We start from the raw sequence: 18227 nt of genomic DNA, 5'->3' as shown, positions 1-18227 counted from the left end.
ACAGTGTGCGGGTGTACCTTATTGCTTTCTTTGATGTCCACTGGCCTACGCACCTGTGCATACGCCTGATTGCTAGGTGTGCGATAGTTTTCTCCTACACCTTCTATTCTTCTGAAATGTTCACAAGTGATGGAAGTAGTTGAGTTTTTTAATCAATTAAATTAATCATTCTATATTCCCAGGTGAAGGATGACAAGCACAAATGCACCCTGGGCACTTTGACAGTGCCTCTGAGCTGCCTGTTGGTAGAGGAGGACATGACGTTAACTCAGAGCTTCCCCCTCAAGAACTCTGGCCCCAGCTCTAGCATCAAGCTCAAGATGGCCCTGAGGGTAACTCCACTGCACTGCATAAACAAATTCCAAAACGGCAAAAGTAGCAGATCTACAAGCTCAAAACACATCGCTTCGCGTTCGCTTTTCGAGCTTGTGGATCTGCTACTTTTGATGCTTTTGTGTGACACCGTACCGTAGTATGATCAAGTAGGGGCATTGATTTACAACAACAACAAAAAAGTTAGAATATGGAGACAAGAGGTTTCTGCCCAACAGCGACAATATCGGTATATGCAGGCTACATGATAGTTCACACGCATACGCACGCATGTGCACACGCACACACACACACACACACACACACACACACAATTTGTACTGTTAAAGCACATTTCCAGGACGTTATTACAGCAATTACTTTATTTATTTATAGTGCCACCAACAGGTGGATTTTAGCAAAACACATATTTGGAACAAAATGCCTCAAATCATCCAAGGTAAGAAGAAATGTCACCTTTTTCACATTGGCCTATTATAGCGCCACCAGGAGGCCACAACCTGACCTGGCCTGGTGGAGACCTGTGCCCCGAGGGGCACTTTGGGCTCCATTTTTGTCTCATCTTCCTATAGCCCAAGTTCTATGTAAACTACGAAATTAGGGCTTTCATTTGGTATATAGATCGTGCGTGTAGATCGTCTCTACGGAAGGGTATGAAGCGAAAAGGAAAGTTCGGCAAGTCGGATTGAACCATTTGCTGCGCTGGTGATGAACTGAAGAGCAAATGGAATCGCGCACGCGGCACAAGCCGCACAATGGCTGGCAGGCTGGCACAAATAACTTATTAGTGTGGTTGCCCTAACAGGGCAACCAGACTATTGTAATTGGAACACTTTATTTTTACTGGAGTAACCCTTTTTTTGAAACGCTACTCCTCCCACAGTTTTAACTGTACGCACTTGACCCATATGTCAAATTGACCGGCTTCATCGGGAAGGATGTGCTTGTATTTTTTTAAGAGAAATGTTGTATAGTTTAATTGATATGAATTTATTAGTGAATAGAATTTCCCCATTGACATGAATGGGAAAATGCGATTTTTCACATTTTGTCACATTCAAGTATTTTTTCCTCAGAGACTGTAAGCACTATAGTTACAAAACTTGGAGGGTAGGTTCATAATAATTACTAAAATTAATAAACTTATAATGTTATCGGTCGGCCTCATGGTGGCGCTATAACAGCCCACTTTACATTTTGGCTTATAACTCTTGAACTGTAGGTTGTAAAATCAAAATTATTTTTTCCCTGATTTCCTTGAGTCATGACGCATCTCCTCATATAGGCCACGCCCATTTGCGTCATGATAGATTTTCCGCCATTTTGAATTTTCTCCAAAACACACTTTTTGCTCCTCCTCCTACAGATTTTGTCCAAATCTCACAAAAATTGGTACACATGATCTCTGGACCTTTCCGGTTAAAACACCATCAGCAGAATTTTGGTAGTGCGTATCGTTCGGCCGTAATCGTCGTCCGAAGTTAGTAGGAGGGGCCTATATCACAAAAAATGCCATAAATCACGAACGGAATGTCCAATCCATCCCAAATTTCAATCACATGTCTGGGGTGGTTTAATCAACCAAAAGCCAAAAGCAATTCCATTTTCATCTATAGGGGGCACCGCAAATGCGAAAACTTTAACCATTTCTCGCAAAAACATGATTTTTGGGGGGATAAATCCCCTCCGAATTACTTATGCATGATCACAGGGGTGACGTGACATTGTAATTGGCTGGCAATATTAGAGGGAGGGGCATATGTAAGCTACTGACTGCGGCAACCACACTTTGCAATTTTTTAAAATTGCGACCTTTCTAGTTTGACTATACAATTATATAAACACAATGGACACAAGGAAGTGGCAGGCACTCACTTCAGCTGATTATAGGAAAATAACAAAGAGATGCAATATGAATATTGGAGAGATGAGGCAGCCAGTCTGTGCCTGGACATCTCCATTGAAGCGCGCGGTGGCCGCTCTTTACCAAACTAATTTGGTACGGTTTACGGGTGCTTTTAAATGCCACTATCGCTTTCCCAAATGTATGTGACCATAATAGCAATTTAGGGGAAAGCGTGCATGCCAACACGCCCATGACCACACCTCTAGGCGCAAATACCGGTATCGGCCAAAAAGATAGCGGGTGATGCTGGACGAAAAAGGGACAGAGAAAGCTCCTATATTCGTAATTTAAGGGCAGCGACTGAATTGCGGGCCGCGCTGCGGGTAAAGGCTGCGACAAAATTGGAGCCCCTAATCTAGTTTGTATTTGAATTTAAATGATTCAGGTTTTATCTGTGATGTTACATCGCAAAAGAAACTGACTGTGTGAAGAACACCTGTAACAGCTTTTATGAGTGTCCTAGCGTAGTACGCCTGTCACAATTATTACCTAATAGCCTAATCGCAATTACGGTATTTCCGATAATCACAATTATTTGAGATAATCGCAATTATTTTGTCATAAGCGTTTCCATGTTGAAAAATTGTCATACTGTACATCAAGCGTGTGGATTAGCTATTTCCGCTATGTGTAAAAAAAAAAATCATTTCTTTGTGTATTTCATTTGTCATACCGTATATGCCCTGTGCATTATTGGATTACCAGGCAAACAAAAATGTATTCTTTATTCATATGTTCACATTCACAATGGTCAATGCCACAAACACAATTATATCGTTAATTGCAATTATTTGTGTGACAATTTGTAATCGTGACAGCCCTACAGTGTAGCACAGAAGGTGGTTGCTCCCAGACAGTAATCTTGTCATGTCGTTGCCATAGATCTTGTACCTTGAGAAGCAGGGCACATCAGACCAACCGTCCTCCGTCCAGGTCAGGAAATCCAGCGCGACCCAGCCCTCCGCCGCCCCCCCCACCCAGAAACGCTCGGTCTCAGAGACCATTCTGCCCCCACCCGCCCCTATGTCGCCCATAAACGCCTCGACCCTCACCCTGCATCGCAAGGACGGTGCCTCCACCCTCGACCTCCTCCATCGCAAGGACGGCGCTTCTACCATCACGCTGCATCGCAAGGACGGTGTCTCCATCCATAACCTCCACCGCAAGGACGGTGTCTCCACCCATAACCTCCACCGCAAGGACGGCGATCCGTACTCGGCGAGTCCCATCCGGAGCACCTCCAACCTGAATGACTGTGGTTGTATAAGTATTTCCAGCTCGCAGAAACACCTGCCTCATAATGAGTCCAACATGAGCCTGGCTTCAGACATCTCCCTACCCTTTGCCACCGTGGAACTTCAGCAAAGACTACGCCAACTGCAGAAGTAAGTTTGCCTCATCTTAACATTATGTCACACTAGAGCAGCAACCTCTCTGGCTGGGGACCACCGGACATGCTTTGGTCTTGTCTCGTGAACCCCGGCCCATACCCCCCCCCCCTCCTCCTGCCCCCAATACAGATTGACGGCTACAATAACCTTAATAATAGAGAAAATACATCATAAATAAATACTGAAACCAGATATAATTGTTAAGGAAAGTTTATGCATTTACTATGTGTACTATGTGAACTCCTAATTTCCATTTTCCAGCCATTCAGTTGCAAAACAAAAAAAAAAGTATATACAGTATATATATTTTTAAATAAAATGGGGGCCGCCTAAAATAATGTGATGACCCCCCGAGGGGTCGCGATCCCCAGGTTGAGAACCCCTGCACTACAGTACACGGTCAAGTTGGAACTCCCCATTGAAATGCATTGGAGTTCTTGGTTGCTGTTAGCAACCAAGGTTGGTTGTGGTTGGATTGTGGCTGGTAATTGCTGGTAATAGCAACCATGTTATAAAAGCAATGATGCAATCAAGGCCGTGATAAATCATATTGTATTATATCATGGCTAATATTTAATAGACTCCCCCCCACCCCCACCCCCTGAAAACATGGGTATATGGTAGGGTTTAGAAGGCGTTTTTAGAATTGGCCTCAGGTCTACGGTATATGGATTAACTATTATATTCAATTCTTTGTATGTAAATGTACACATACGGTATATGTAAAGTTCAGGATTACTACCCGTACTGTAGAGAGCTGTAATATGGTGGTGTGTTTTTCAGTGGCTCTGGTCCCAGTCACTACCCCCTGGGTGAGGTTCAGCTGACGGTGAGACACAGCTCCCAGAGGAACAGGCTCATAGTGGTGGTGCACGCCTGTCGGTGAGATGAACTGCACTTCAGTCTTTTAGCTGCGAATGCAAACATTACACTACCTGATGCAGTGGTGTAAAGTAGCTAAGTGCATTTACTTAGCTGTAAACTACTGTTTTTTAGTAAAATTTTGAGGTACTTTTACTTTACAGGATTATTTCCATTTTTTAAATACTTTTACTTCTACTCCACTACACAAAATGTTGTGCTTTTAGGCCTCACTCAGACCTTTAAAACATTGATGCATGCTTGTTGTATGAATGTTGTGAGTGTCATGGCCGCCCCAATGCATTTCCAATGGAAGTCACATGGTTTGTAGTCCACATTTTGGACTACAAGCTGTTGTATGGCTTTCGGCTGTGTTTCGACTGCGACCCTCCCCCTCATACAACACAAATGTTGTGTCAAACCATGTGACTCCCATTGGAAATTCATTGGGGCAAGCTGTGTCACACCCTTTGTATACAACAAGCATACAGCAATCTGTTGCAACCGTGTGAGTGAGGCCTTACTCCACTAAAATCGTTTGAATACTTTAGTTCCTAGTTACTTTGCAGATTTTTATTATTCTTACAAAACCTCCTCTCAGTCCTACATTCACTTTGGCTATTTGAGCATAGACGATCTACAAGCTCACAATGTGCCACGACGATGCGACACATTGTGAGCTTGTAGATCTGCTATTTTCAAAACCTTTCTATACACTTTTAAAACTTGAAATCGGAACTGCATGATGAGTATTTTTACTTTTGGTACTTTAAGTACATATTGATGCCAATACGTTTGTACAAAAATTTGAATATCAAACTTTTATACTTTTACTACAGAATATTTTTACATTGTGGTATTGATCATTTTTCTTACTTAAGTTAAAAAGGTAGTACATCTTTCATCACTGGCCTAATGTTTTTCAAAGTCTAGAATTAAACCAGCCCGTGGCTAAAGTCAGAAAAACAAGAAACTTTGGTTAACGTGTGACACAAACGTCTTTTTGTGTCCTCAGTAACTTGATAGCTTTCACTAAGGATGGTTCGGATCCCTTTATCCGGCTGTATCTCCTACCTGACAAGAGCAGAACAGGGAGAAGGAAGACCGGTACAATCAAGAAGACCCTAAACCCTATTTATGATCAGACGTGAGTTCACTTCAATTTCACTACTGTCAATAATACTACTGGCCTACTGTTTGTACCTGTGAATATAGGTTTTTCTGCCAGCATCGCAATTTGAATTGTGATAGAGACTTCATATTAAAGCTCTACCACCGGATCTGACCACGGTGTCCCGCGCAAGGGATGAAATTTAGCTACTAGAGCCTGTCTGCTTACTCAGCGGATAAATAGAATATTGACCATCAATTCAAAGTTCATGCCAGATCCTGTGTCTAGGTAAGACAGGACCTTTACACAATCTAAATGTCTCAATAGAAGAGCAGGGAGACAACCTACAACCACCCTAATTGTATAGTTATAGTTTTATTGTATTAACATATTCTACCATACAGAGTGGACGAAATGTATTCATTAAAAAGCTTACATAGTGCTGCTTTAAAGGGTAACTTTTTAATTTAAAAGAAAACGAAAACAATACTAATATTGTTAGTGTGGAATGAACAAAACATCTATGACAGACCGATGGTCCTGTGATCTCGTGAGGCCGGGAGGCATCCTTTGGTTCGACATATCATTGGTTCGAAGGAGCATTGGTCCGAGGTGCGTTAAGGTTCGGGAGAGGGTTAGGGTTAGGTTTAGGTGTGCTGTCCCGTCCCGTGGGAGGTTAGGGTTAGGGTGAGGGTTTGAGGTAGGTTGTCGTTCGGACCAATGGTATGTCCACCAAACGCATGCACCCGTGAGGCCAGCTGCTGCTGTGCAAGGTTACAGGGATCCAGAGCCTCGTGAGAAATTGCACGGCAGAAAGATTATTATTTTTTTAATTCAAACCTTAATTTTCACATTTGAACGTTGTTCATTAAAAATATATATTTGATATAGGTTTGACTATTGAGTATTTTTTGACGGCTCTAATAAGAATTGTGTTTAATGTGTTTACTAATGTGCTTTCAATGGATATGGCACTGTTTAGCCTATTTTTGTTAGACAGCCATCACATTACAATGTTGCAGAACAGACTACATAATTATGGTGACAGGGGAACATCAAACCATGCAACACAGTTGTTATGAAAGTGCGACATCTAGTGGCTGAATGTTGTCCATTGCCACTTCAATTAATAAATCCTTCATGTGTCTATAGTGTGTGGCTAATGTGTGGCTCAAATTTATACCAAACATATTTTGTAGCCTACTTGATTGTTAAAATGGTGAATTAATCGTCTTACCATTGTATGGTTTATTTATTTTAGATAAGATATGTTATGGATATAGTTAAACCTATAGGCTATAATATAGCCCAAATAAGTAGTAAACAAGTGTGCCTAACATGGTGCATGCGTGTGTGTATTTCTTAACTGTGTGTTGTCTTTAGAAGGAGCGTGGTGTGTAATTACTGGTTTGCATTCATACTTTTTCTGTTCACAATTTTTAAAACAAATTTTAACAAATTCAAAATGTTTACAGGTTTCAACTTCCAGTAGTACAAACACAAACCCTAAGTTACGCTACGAGTAGGCTTTAAACGATATACCGTAAATCGATTGTAAATTGATTCAAAGTGGTGACAATTTAGATCGTGATGCAGCAGAGGGTGCGTAAAAAAGGGAAGAAAATACAGGATCTTTGTAAGAGAATTGATAAAAGACTTTTCAGTAATTTGCTACTATATTGAAAATAAAAATACAATTAAAAGAGAAAGAAAATACTGGACACTGTAAGAGAAATTCTATTAAAAAAATCTGTCATTTGTCTGGAAAGTAATGTTGTTATTAAAACACGGAGCCCGGCAAAACCGTAGTAACCATAGGATTAAATTAGTCGTGGTTTATATTCTTTAATCCATGTTTTGATCGGATCGAATCGTTAGCTGCCTCTCGTTAGCATAACAGTCAAAGTGGGACAGTGGCCCTGGCCATTTTGAAGATGTCAAATCCGCTATCCGCGCATCCACTTGCACTCTATGTGCTGCTTTCAATGGCCTGTATCTCCAAATCGGTGCAATGAATGTCGTTTCTGGTGAAAACAAGGTTTTTCAACGGCCGACAGCAGGCGCTGTGATACTCACGGTCGGGGTTTTTCACCACCGACCGAGAGAACAACCACCGGTCAAGACACGACACACAGCATTTTGTGATTGTAACATCCGGTTATGGATATTTCAAAATAAGGTCGCACATTATTGGCAATGTGCGATAGATTAGAATTAGATAGATAGATGGATTAATTAATCCTGGCGGTCAAACAGTTAAAACATTGTAGAAAAAATCGTATCGTGAACCTACAGTAGTATCGTGATTGGAATGGTATTCGTGAGTTGAGTGAATCGTTACATGCCTAGTTATGAGCACAAGTACAACATAGTTTTGTCATTAATCGTATTTGTTTTGTGCAGGTTTGAGTTCAGTGTATCTATGGTAGAGCTCCACCGGAGGACATTGGATGTCGCTGTGAAGAATGGAGGGAGCATTCTCTCCAAACACAAAGGACTTTTGGGAAAGGTAACTGTTATCTTGTATTTATTGATTTTCTTTACTTCTTTAATGGCATTTGCAGTTTCATCCTGAGTGGCTGTAAAAACACTCTCATATTGGGTTTGTTGTTCACTCAGAGACTAACTCATTAAAGTAAAATGTACTACTTGTGCTGACCAGGCAAGTTGAGCAGGCAGGTTGGGTAAATCTCTCTGGTCAGTGCTTAGATTGTAGTATGTATCCAGTCTGGATAATTATGTTTTTGTCCAGTTTTGGTTTAAAAACATTCATCACACAAAACACAGCGAAAAGAACAAGGCTATATACCAAGCACATTGAGTTTAATTTAATACCCAGTTTATACAGTGGAAGACGAGCTATGGCTCATGGATCATAGCACTGGGCATTTATAGTCAACCAATCAATGCTGTGACACATTCATCTCACAGCTCCTAGAAATGTGAGGAGGTATGGGCCTAGTGGCTCAAAGCACATGAGACAGTCCAAATTAGTGGCTCAGGATCCCGAGCTCCCCCAGAGTTGGTGTCGAAGTGTCCTTGAGAAAGACGCCTGAACCCTCTAATTGCTCCTGATGAGCAGGTTGGTGCCTTGCATGGTTTCTACCGCCATCAGTGTATGAATGTAAAGCGCCTTGGATAAAGGCGCCAAAGAAAAAACAAAATCCAATTTTGAGTAGTTGAGTAGGTATATTAAAAGTCCCTAAAAGTCAGATCTTAATGATTTCCTGTCAAGAACAAACATAATATTTGATTACGTGGGCTGTTCAAACCAATTCCAACATATAGCGAACTTGCGTTCGTCACACGATGTCGCCTGCATCTCTTTAGTACCATTGATGTAGGGCACCGTCTAACGCAGTGCGAGGCGTTGTGAGCTTGTAGTTCAGCTATTTTCACAATATTCATCTGTGGAACCGAGTCAAACTAAATGTAATGCCTACAATTCCAAGTGCAGGGTGTGGGTCCCCAGTTCAAATCTGATTATTTTTGGGGGGTCGTGGGCTGAAAGGTTTGACACACTTGGCTCCTAAATCAGTAGGAAATACGTCACTATGGTCACAAAATGCTGCTTCACTTGGTCTTTAAAATGACTGGAAATGTCCATCAATGGAATTTTGTTTCATAGGTAATATGTTAATAATTGATGTAATTGTTTGTGCTATTACAGGTGCTGGTAGATTTGAGTGGAGAGGACATCGCAAAAGGCGGGACACAATGGTACTGTTTATTTTTCTGATCTTGCCATATTTAGTTTTTGTAAGGCCCAATGTATTCATTTTTATTTTAGTATCCCCTTGAAAAGAAGATGCTACATCTCAAGGGGTTATTCCTAATAAAACAATGCCATTTCAACCATCAATTTATTTTCCACCACACAATGGTGTTGCTTGTGCCCCCCCCCCCCTTCCATAAATGTATAGAGTCCCTGCTAAGGGCTTGACTGTATTACTATGCATAGGGGAGACAATGAGTTTCATCCTGCCAAGGCACCGAGGCCCGTCAAAGCGAAGACTGGCCAATCACAACGCGTTCTCGCCGGACATGCAAGATGTTGGCTGCCATGGTATTTGTTTCCAAAGTGGCGACTGATACCCCAAACTACATAGTGCCGCTGAGTGATTGAGGGATTGGACATTTATTTAACTTTACTTTCTCATCATAGGTATGATCTTACTGAAGACGGCTCGTCAAAAGGTCTTCAGGCAGGAGATGGACAGAAGGCTCATTGATACACCTCCCCCTTAATAGCCTGGGCACATTTATTTCGCTTCATTCATCTACATACCTTTTTGCCAAATCGTTTTTGTCAATCATTTCAACAGATGTTGAAGTCGATCCATTTCCATTTCTATCCTATAATTTCAATAATTGTGTGTTTGTGCTGATCATAACATGTTGGAAATGCATCAAATGCCTTGTTTCTAACGTTGTCAGTGTATTATGTAAATATGTAGTGGTTAATACGTATTATTACAATTCGCAGGGGTTTTTATGGCATTGTTCTAATCAACACAATGTATTCCTTTATTCCTTAAAGGACATAATAGGGACATTTGTTTTTGCTTCCACATCTCCTGACATTACACTCTCACCAAAGGGACGAATATGTCCACTGAAGTAGATACAGTTGGAGGCCATCGATATTGTCCTTTTCTTTTTGCTGAGGTTTGCATGATCTGCGCAAAAGGACAGTTAACCCATTTTGGGCGGGAACCCCTTTTGGTGTTTTAAACATTATGTTATAATTTAGCTATTGAAAAATAGCAGATCTACAAGCTCATAGCGCGCCACCGAGTGGCGCGCTACGAGCTTGTAGGTCTGCTATTTTTTAAAAATCGTGAAAATATGGAGGATTTAGAAGGATTTTTTTAAATGTTGAGGTCAGGCCTAAATGGGTCAAATGATAAGGGTCAATATCGGTGGCACCCAACTGTACAAGTAGCAGTTTTGACTTTAATCTGTTTTCTATGGTTGTCATGCCGTGTTATTTATTTGTTCACCACTTATCTTTATTTATACTCCACTACAAAAATGGAATGCATAGTACGCAAAGATGAAAATATTTGCTTGGAATATTTTAGGGGGACTTTGTGCAATATGTTTTCTCAATATTTTCTAAGATACCGAGGAGTGGTGAAACTTCAGGGCTATGTGAACTATGTGAATTATGTGAAGTGCTGTATATTCTGCTATGATATGAAATTAATATATAGGATACTTGAATACAGTAAGAGTTTAACTGTTTTAGAACCAAGAGATGATAAATGAATTGAGGGAGAGTCTGAGCAGAGACCTCTGATATCGCATTATGCTCATGTTTTGAGCAGCATCAGATGATTTAGTTTTTGTTTTGTTTTGTTTGTCATAAGGCAGACTGGTGCCATAGGCTTTGTTTTACTATGCACTTGTTGGAACATTTCCATGCTCATGTTTGCTTTTATTGTTATCTATCCTGTGCCTTATAAAGACAAGAGCTAGTTAACTTTTTTTTGGCATAATGAAGTTAAAGATTTTGAAAGATACTGAGGGAGGGTGGCCTGTGGCTTTTGAAGAATAAATAGTTAACTCTTGTGAGGGGAAAAAAGACTGGTTTGCTGATTTTTAAATTGTTGTGTTGCACAGAATAGTAGTGATGATAGTGAGTAGTGATGTGAGCACTATTATGAAAAGAAAGCAGCGTCTGTATAGCAGACACTCATTTTTCATCATTAGCCTTAAAGATGATTGCCTACTATCACATTTATTTTTGAGTGAGAGACAAATTTGATAAAGCAGTGGTTCCCCAACTTTTTAGCCCGTGACCCAAAAGAGAGATTACATGTTTGCCTGCATGGGACCCAAACGAGTGAAAATAGAAGTTTCTCTGATTTTATTGGATTTTTTTTTAATGAAATTACTGAAAAAAACCATTGACTTTTGTTTTTTAATCCATGATAACCTTTTTTGGGAATGTTTTTTGAAAATGGAAAGAAGAAATAAAGGGATCCATAAAAATGTGTCTGTGGCTCTTAACGCATTTTGGGTGGGAACCCCTTTTGGTGTTTTAACTAAGCATTATGTTATACTTTAGCTATTGAAAAATAGCAGATCTACAAGCTTATAGCGCGCTATGAGCTTGTAGGTCTGCTATTTTTGAAATATCGTGAAAATGAGGCACAAACCTTTGAAAATATATTCTTTCAGAAGCCTTTTTTTTCTCATTTCGACGTCAGGCCTAAATGGGTGTGTTCAAGGTTCAAGGTTGTATACTTTATTATTACATCTTGTGTACAGCCTACCCTACAGGTACATAAGAGTCAAACTTATTTCTGTTTGGCTTCCTTCAGACAATTTACTTACTTACTTATGCCTATCGCTCCTTTTCATGGAGCATAGACCGGTGACTACAGTTCGCCAGCCTCCTCTATCCTGGGCCTTCTTTTCCAGCTGTTTCCATGTCAGTCCACACTGCTTGATGTCAGTCTCCAGGTCCCTGCGCCAGGTGTTCTTCGGCCTCCCTCTCTTTCTTTTGCCTTGCGGGTTCCATCTAAGGGCTTGTCTTGTGATGCTGGTATTGGGCTTCCGAAGTGTGTGGCCGATCCATCCCCACCTTCTTCTCTTAATCTCCTCTTCCACTGGTGGTAGCCTCGCTCTCTGCCAGAGGTCATTATTGCTGATGGTGTCTGGCCAGCGGATGCTCAGAATTCTCCTCAGGCAGCTGTTGATGAAAGTTTGCACCTTCATTGTTGTTGCCTTTGTTGTCCTCCACGTCCTCCTCCTTCAGACAATGCAGCAGCATTATTGATAGCATAACATTCAAAACAACAAAAACACAGCAAACAAAGAATAAAGAGTGCAACTGTGCAAGAAAGAGCGATCAAAGAGTAAAAACAAATAACATACAGTACACATGTGCATGATTTGGCTTTGGTTTATTTCTGGCACTATTTGTTTGGGCTATTAAATGGTTGACCAAATCACAGCAGGCCAAGTAAGTGCCTCCTCTGGGAGAGAGTGATTGCGTGTGTGTGTGTGCGCGCTTGCTTGCGTGCGTGCGTGAGTGAGTGTGAGAGAGAGATAGAGAGGAGTGTGTGGAGGATTGACTGCCAGCATTGTGTGGGGAGATTCAAGATTCAATAATGTATTACCATTTCAATAAATAATTGATTGGAATTTGCCTTGGTGTGTGCACAGGGTAGACAAGACAATATATGGTTATAGCTAATAGCTACAGTAGGCCTACACATCAGCATACGCGTAAAAATGCAATAAAACACAGACACTTATAATTATGTTGCACCAGCATGGTGCATGCATACAAAATCACTCCCTTACATGATGATGTAAAACAAACATTGAACTAAAAACAAACATTAAACCTGTATATAGGAGGGGCTAGCCCCCCTCAAAAATAACCAACAACAAAATAAAAATCACACCCGTGTGAAGTGAGGGGCGCTAATATATTAAAGTTTAACTCATGTTGATTTAGGTGATGTAATGGTGAAACAAACAAACATTAAACACCATTAACAATAAAGAGACAATATGAGGTAAATGACACATTTACAACCTTCATTATCAATGCGTTTACAAAACAAACTAAAGACAAACATTAAACCTGTGTATAGGAGGGGCCCCTCAATAAACCCTGAGCCAGAGCAGCATGAGCTACTATGAAGAGGAGAGCACACATTAATCTACCAGGCATTGCTCTTAAAGTCAGAGAGTGCACTATAGTGCTATACAGAAATTGGTGGAATGGGAAGAATTTGCATGCTCACTCAATTCACATTCGCTGCTTCTTCGTCTGGAAAGGAGCCAGCTTAGGTGGTTCGGGCATCTGGTTAGGATGCCCCTCGGGCGTCTCCCTAGGGAGGTCCTCGAGGCACGTCCCGCATGGGAGGAGACCCCAGGGCAGACCAAGGCGCAGTTGGAGGAAACACATCAACTCACTGGCCTTTGGAGCGTGACGTCTCAGGATCCCCCAGGAGGAAGTCACTAATCTTGCTCTGGAGAGGGAAGTCTGGAGTACTCTGGTGGAGCTGTTGCCCCCGCAAACCGACAACGGATAAGCGGTTGAAGGATGGATGGATGGATGGATGGATGGATGGATATGGTCCCAATTCACATGCCATCTACAATATTGCACTGGTTCCCAAACACTGGGTAGGGATCCTTTGTTTTTTTGTTTCCTACATTTTGCTCTTAATAATTGTTAACAAGTTTTGGGAACCACTGATCTATTTGGTCAACCCACTGAGGAGAATAGAAGAGACAACAGGGCAGATGGAAGGAACAAATTAAATAAGGACAGACAGACAGGCAGGCAGGCAGGCAGGCAGACAGACAGACAGACAGCGTTGTGAGATTTTAGATCTGCTCTTTTCAGCTTGTTCCCCTTAGAATAGGAAGGGTTTCTACTAGGGTTCAAGTTGTTATTAATGTAAGAAATAAAGAAGAAAAAGAAAACACACACAAAGATTGGTGGCCCCCCTGTAACTCTGAGGACCTCCTATGGGTCCCCGTTGAAGACCCCTGCAGTATGGTTGATGTGGGGCTATATCAGGGCTATATCCCAAATGTATATCCTAATCATTTGTCGCCATCTAGTGGTACTGGAGATAAACAAACGGATCGGACGGTGGGTCCAAGCCGGAAGCAATAACGTAGGGACTCCAGTTGGTGGCGCTAGCGGCGCTATGGATCCTAGGAAGAGGCGAAGAAGAAAAAGAGGGATGGGCGTACAGCAGCGTTGCCAGGTCCGCTTATTATAAGCGACTTTGGGCATTTTTTACCCTGTAAAGTCACTTTTTTGTAGTTGCTGGTTTTTATTGGGATGGCTTGTTTCTGAAGTGTAGTTGCTTATTTGGGCTTGCTTCTTAATATTATTCAAACAAGTGGTTCTCAAACATTTTCAATTTCATGTCAAGGACGCGCGTCAAGGACCCCCAAATGTATGTATCTGATCCACAGACCAGACCGTTGGTTATTACAAAACTGGCAACACGGGCGTTCATTTTCAGAACGAATCAAACTTTACGCGGGCTCACAGTAAACTGTGGGCGCGCGTTGTGTCAGCGCGAGCTCTGTCTGACAGATACATTATTTCATACACAGCAAGGTAATAAACTAGCCTCTCTTTTGTATAAAGATTATAGTATAAATGTAATACATCAGTGATCAGTCTGGGTGCTATGCTGAATAACTTCAAGGTTCTATCGGTTCTATTCGCTGCTTCTGGTCTGGTCGGTAACTTGCCGTAAACCACAGACTGCTATGTTTGTTTACTTTGTTATGATCTTAATGTTGACAGTTAGACTCGGGTGTTGTTGAGTTGACAGTCGAGTTGACACATAGTTAAGGTTGATTAGGTGTAATAATTACAACCCGGCAGCAACCCGCACCAGTATATAAAAGTATGTATTATATAAATTATATAATGTATCCTAATTAAATATCACAGGCTGTACATCTGCCCGGGCAGAAGGCAAGCACAAACATGTCCAAACGTGAGGCGTTTTTAGACGCTGCCCGCACAGAGAATGTGGAGGACTTCCTACGTTTAATTAAACTTCATGTAAGTAACGTTATCTATCTGCCATTCAGCTGTCTCTCTGTGAATGATGAGTGTTACTGTTATGTTAGCCCTGACGCATGACTGTCAATGGTCCAGTGTAGCCTCATACAGTATGTGCCCTCTCCCTACGCTCATTCTGTAGCTGCTACAGAATGAGCGTAGGGAGAGGGCACATATGGGGCTATGGTCCAGTGGTGCTCAACCACTCCTTATCCTTGTCCTTATGGGTACTACTGACTACTTCCAGGTGGTCCCCAGCTAAATGATGGAGAGTTGGTAACCAAATGGACCCTTTAGATCTTTTAACTCTTGAGGGAGTGTAAAATTAAACCAAATGGCCCCGTAAATTATTGTTAAACATCTGCATTATTAATGTACTGTACAAGAAGTCTATGCAATTAGAGCATGTAGAAGAACATGTTATTTTGATCAACGTTTATCTCTCCTATTGTACAGTACAGCATGGAATTGTGGCCAAATCCAACGATAACAAAATATTATATGTTTTGGGTCTGGGTTGAGGCTAAATCTGTGAGACTTTGAGTGTGAGACTTTGAGAAGACCCACAGGTTTTGAGAAGAGCTAGATCAGTGGTTCTCAAACGTATTGGGCTGACAGTACCCCCTTTTCTGCATTACTGAATCCAAGTACCCCCTTTAATCGACAACATCAAAAGTCCAGTTTTTATGTCAATAGTCAGTAACAGTTTGCTAGTCAAAATGCTTAACCCTTACTTAATTTGGTTTAAAGATTTACAGAGCAGCACGTTCACATACATGTGTCAATGTTTTACCATTAAACATAGCGGTAAAATCAATGTTTCCATTTTCTCTCAAGTACCCGCTGTAGGCCTAGGGGTACACGTACCCCTGTTTTGAGAAACACTGCTCTACAGTAGATCGCTGCTATTGTCACGTACCGGTTCATTGCCCAGCCCTATGCGCTGACATTATGTTTCTGGACTGCACCTGTTTTTTTTTTTTGTCGAGCAGAAGGAGAGAACGGACCCCTTTGACATCGGGGAGGTCTTGGAGGAGCTGCCCACGGAGCAGAGACACACTCTGTGGAGCAGACTGGACTCGCTGCTGGAGCAGGTGCTGGCCGCGGTGCCCCCGGAGCGCTGGAGCCTGCGTCCGGGCCAGGAGGTCGCCAGAGAGGATGGCATGGAGGTGGACGCAGCTGCAGACCGGGTGCGTTTTTTACAGCAGTGGTTCTCAAACGGTTTTGACTTACAGGGCACCTCTGTAAATTGCTGTTTCACCCACGGCACCCCTTAAATTACACTGTTAATTTTGTTTTTGAAACTTATGTCATATTGCGGTTAGAGATGTCCTAATACTGTAATACCCCGATATGACTGTTTGTCATATCGGGTCATATTGGTATCGTATCGGCGAATATGCCAGTCTAACCACCGATCCGACACAGGGGTAAGGGGTTGACACTATGGCAGGTAAATAAAATGTTGGGACATGTGGAGTTTGCTTTCGAGTTGCCCAAATTTGAGTGAAGAGTCTTCTATAAACACGACACGAGATATATATATATATATATATATACACACACACACACACACCGTAGCTAGATAGCTATAAACACAACACGATATATATAGCTATAAACACAACGATATCACAACTCTGGTATCGGTATTCGGTATCGGCTAACGCAGAAATTGTGGTATCGGGATTGGATTGGGAACTAAAAAAGGGTCATCCCTAATTACGGTACATAAATATGTGAATCTTCCCCCTAAGATACAGTATGTATGTCACGAGGGAGACTTAACCCATTGATGCCTGAGGCCGAATCTGGGAATGCCTTCTAGGGCCTGACCTAAGGTTTCTAAAAACCTTCAAATTCTGATTAATTATTTTTTAAATAGTTATGTTGCTACATGTATAGCAATAGCTGATGAGACGCAGAGAGCGCGCCGGCATCAAGGGTAGAACAACGTATACGTTGCATCAGGCATCAATGGGTTAAGAGCCTCATATATGTGATTGCTATGGCCCTGGAAAAGTGGAAATGGTGTGAAATATTTTGGAAAAGTTTCTCAAATGTTGAATAAATAATGAACCTTGATATGAAAAGGGTTGAACACCATTGTAATACATGGATGTATATGGCCATCTTTATTTATTTATTTTGTGCCTTTCCTAGACACATGTCATGTCTGTTGTGGAAGGCGTAACACTGGTGGCGACCTTGTCTATAAATGTCCTACAAGATGACGCATACAAGGCTCTCCTGGCATGTGCCGACAGACTTCACGGTGGGTGCACTTTATCAAGACTTTATTTCAGTCATTCCATAGAAGTCAGCACTCAGCATGTCTTTTATGGAAGCATGCCAGTGCACTCAAAATAGCCGATCTGTATTGCACCTCCATGATCAATTAAGTTTGATTAAGATTAAATCTCTCATCTATTATTTCCCCCTCTCTCCCTAGGCCTGTCACAATTATTACATAATAGCAAATATTTTCGATAATCAGAATTATTTTCGATAATCGCAATTATTTTGTCATTTCCATATTTAAACATTTTCATACATAAAAAAAACTGAAATAGCAGATCTACAAGCTTACCACGTGTCACTTTGTGGCTTATTGTAAGCTTGTAGTCAGCTGTTAATTGAAATATACAGTAATTAATTTGTATATTTCAGTTATTGTCATATCTGCCCTGTGCATTTTGTAAATAGAAATGTATTGTTTATTCATAAGTTCACAATGTTCAATGCCACAAACACAATTAAATCGTTAATAGCAATTATTTGTGTGATGACTGATTGTCAACTTAAATGTGTAAAAGCGTGACAGCCCTATCTCTCCCCATGGCACGTATCACACATCCAGATCTTCTGGGTTCACTGCCTGTGTCAGACGAGCCTCTCTACCTCCACCTCCTGAGGCTGTTTGAGGCCTGGTGGAAGAAAGGCCTGAAGAAGAAGGAAAAGTTTGGCCGCACCGCGTTCCTCATCTGCCTGCAGAAGACCACGGCAAAGAAATCTGTCAGTAATACGATACGAACCGTGTGAACTTAACCCACTAACTTATTC

The 18227-nt window shown here is 41.4% G+C and overlaps 2 protein-coding genes across 3 annotated transcripts in view; both read left to right on the top strand.

Moving 5' to 3' along the window:
- esyt2b (extended synaptotagmin-like protein 2b) overlaps positions 1 to 11603 on the top strand; it is a 57185-nt gene extending 45582 nt beyond the window's left edge. For both annotated transcript variants that reach the window (XM_079489659.1, XM_079489658.1), the window contains 8 exons: positions 183 to 332; positions 3122 to 3624; positions 4414 to 4512; positions 5507 to 5638; positions 8006 to 8111; positions 9273 to 9322; positions 9768 to 10343; positions 10415 to 11603. In XM_079489659.1, the coding sequence (XP_079345785.1) occupies positions 183 to 332; positions 3122 to 3624; positions 4414 to 4512; positions 5507 to 5638; positions 8006 to 8111; positions 9273 to 9322; positions 9768 to 9834 (1107 nt within the window). In that variant the 3' untranslated portion in view covers positions 9835 to 10343; positions 10415 to 11603. The remainder of the gene's footprint in view (positions 1 to 182; positions 333 to 3121; positions 3625 to 4413; positions 4513 to 5506; positions 5639 to 8005; positions 8112 to 9272; positions 9323 to 9767; positions 10344 to 10414) is intronic.
- A 2988-nt stretch (positions 11604 to 14591) lies between these two features.
- ncapg2 (non-SMC condensin II complex, subunit G2) overlaps positions 14592 to 18227 on the top strand; it is a 37232-nt gene continuing 33596 nt past the window's right edge. The window contains exons 1-5 of the mRNA XM_079490250.1: positions 14592 to 14708; positions 15051 to 15164; positions 16157 to 16354; positions 17328 to 17439; positions 18025 to 18179. Coding sequence (XP_079346376.1) covers positions 15087 to 15164; positions 16157 to 16354; positions 17328 to 17439; positions 18025 to 18179 — 543 coding nt within the window. The 5' untranslated portion in view covers positions 14592 to 14708; positions 15051 to 15086. The remainder of the gene's footprint in view (positions 14709 to 15050; positions 15165 to 16156; positions 16355 to 17327; positions 17440 to 18024; positions 18180 to 18227) is intronic.

Source organism: Electrona antarctica (genome assembly GCF_951216825.1).
Source record: "Electrona antarctica genome assembly, chromosome: 20".
NCBI lineage: Eukaryota > Metazoa > Chordata > Actinopteri > Myctophiformes > Myctophidae > Electrona > Electrona antarctica.
This window is presented reverse-complemented; position numbering and strand designations above follow the sequence as displayed.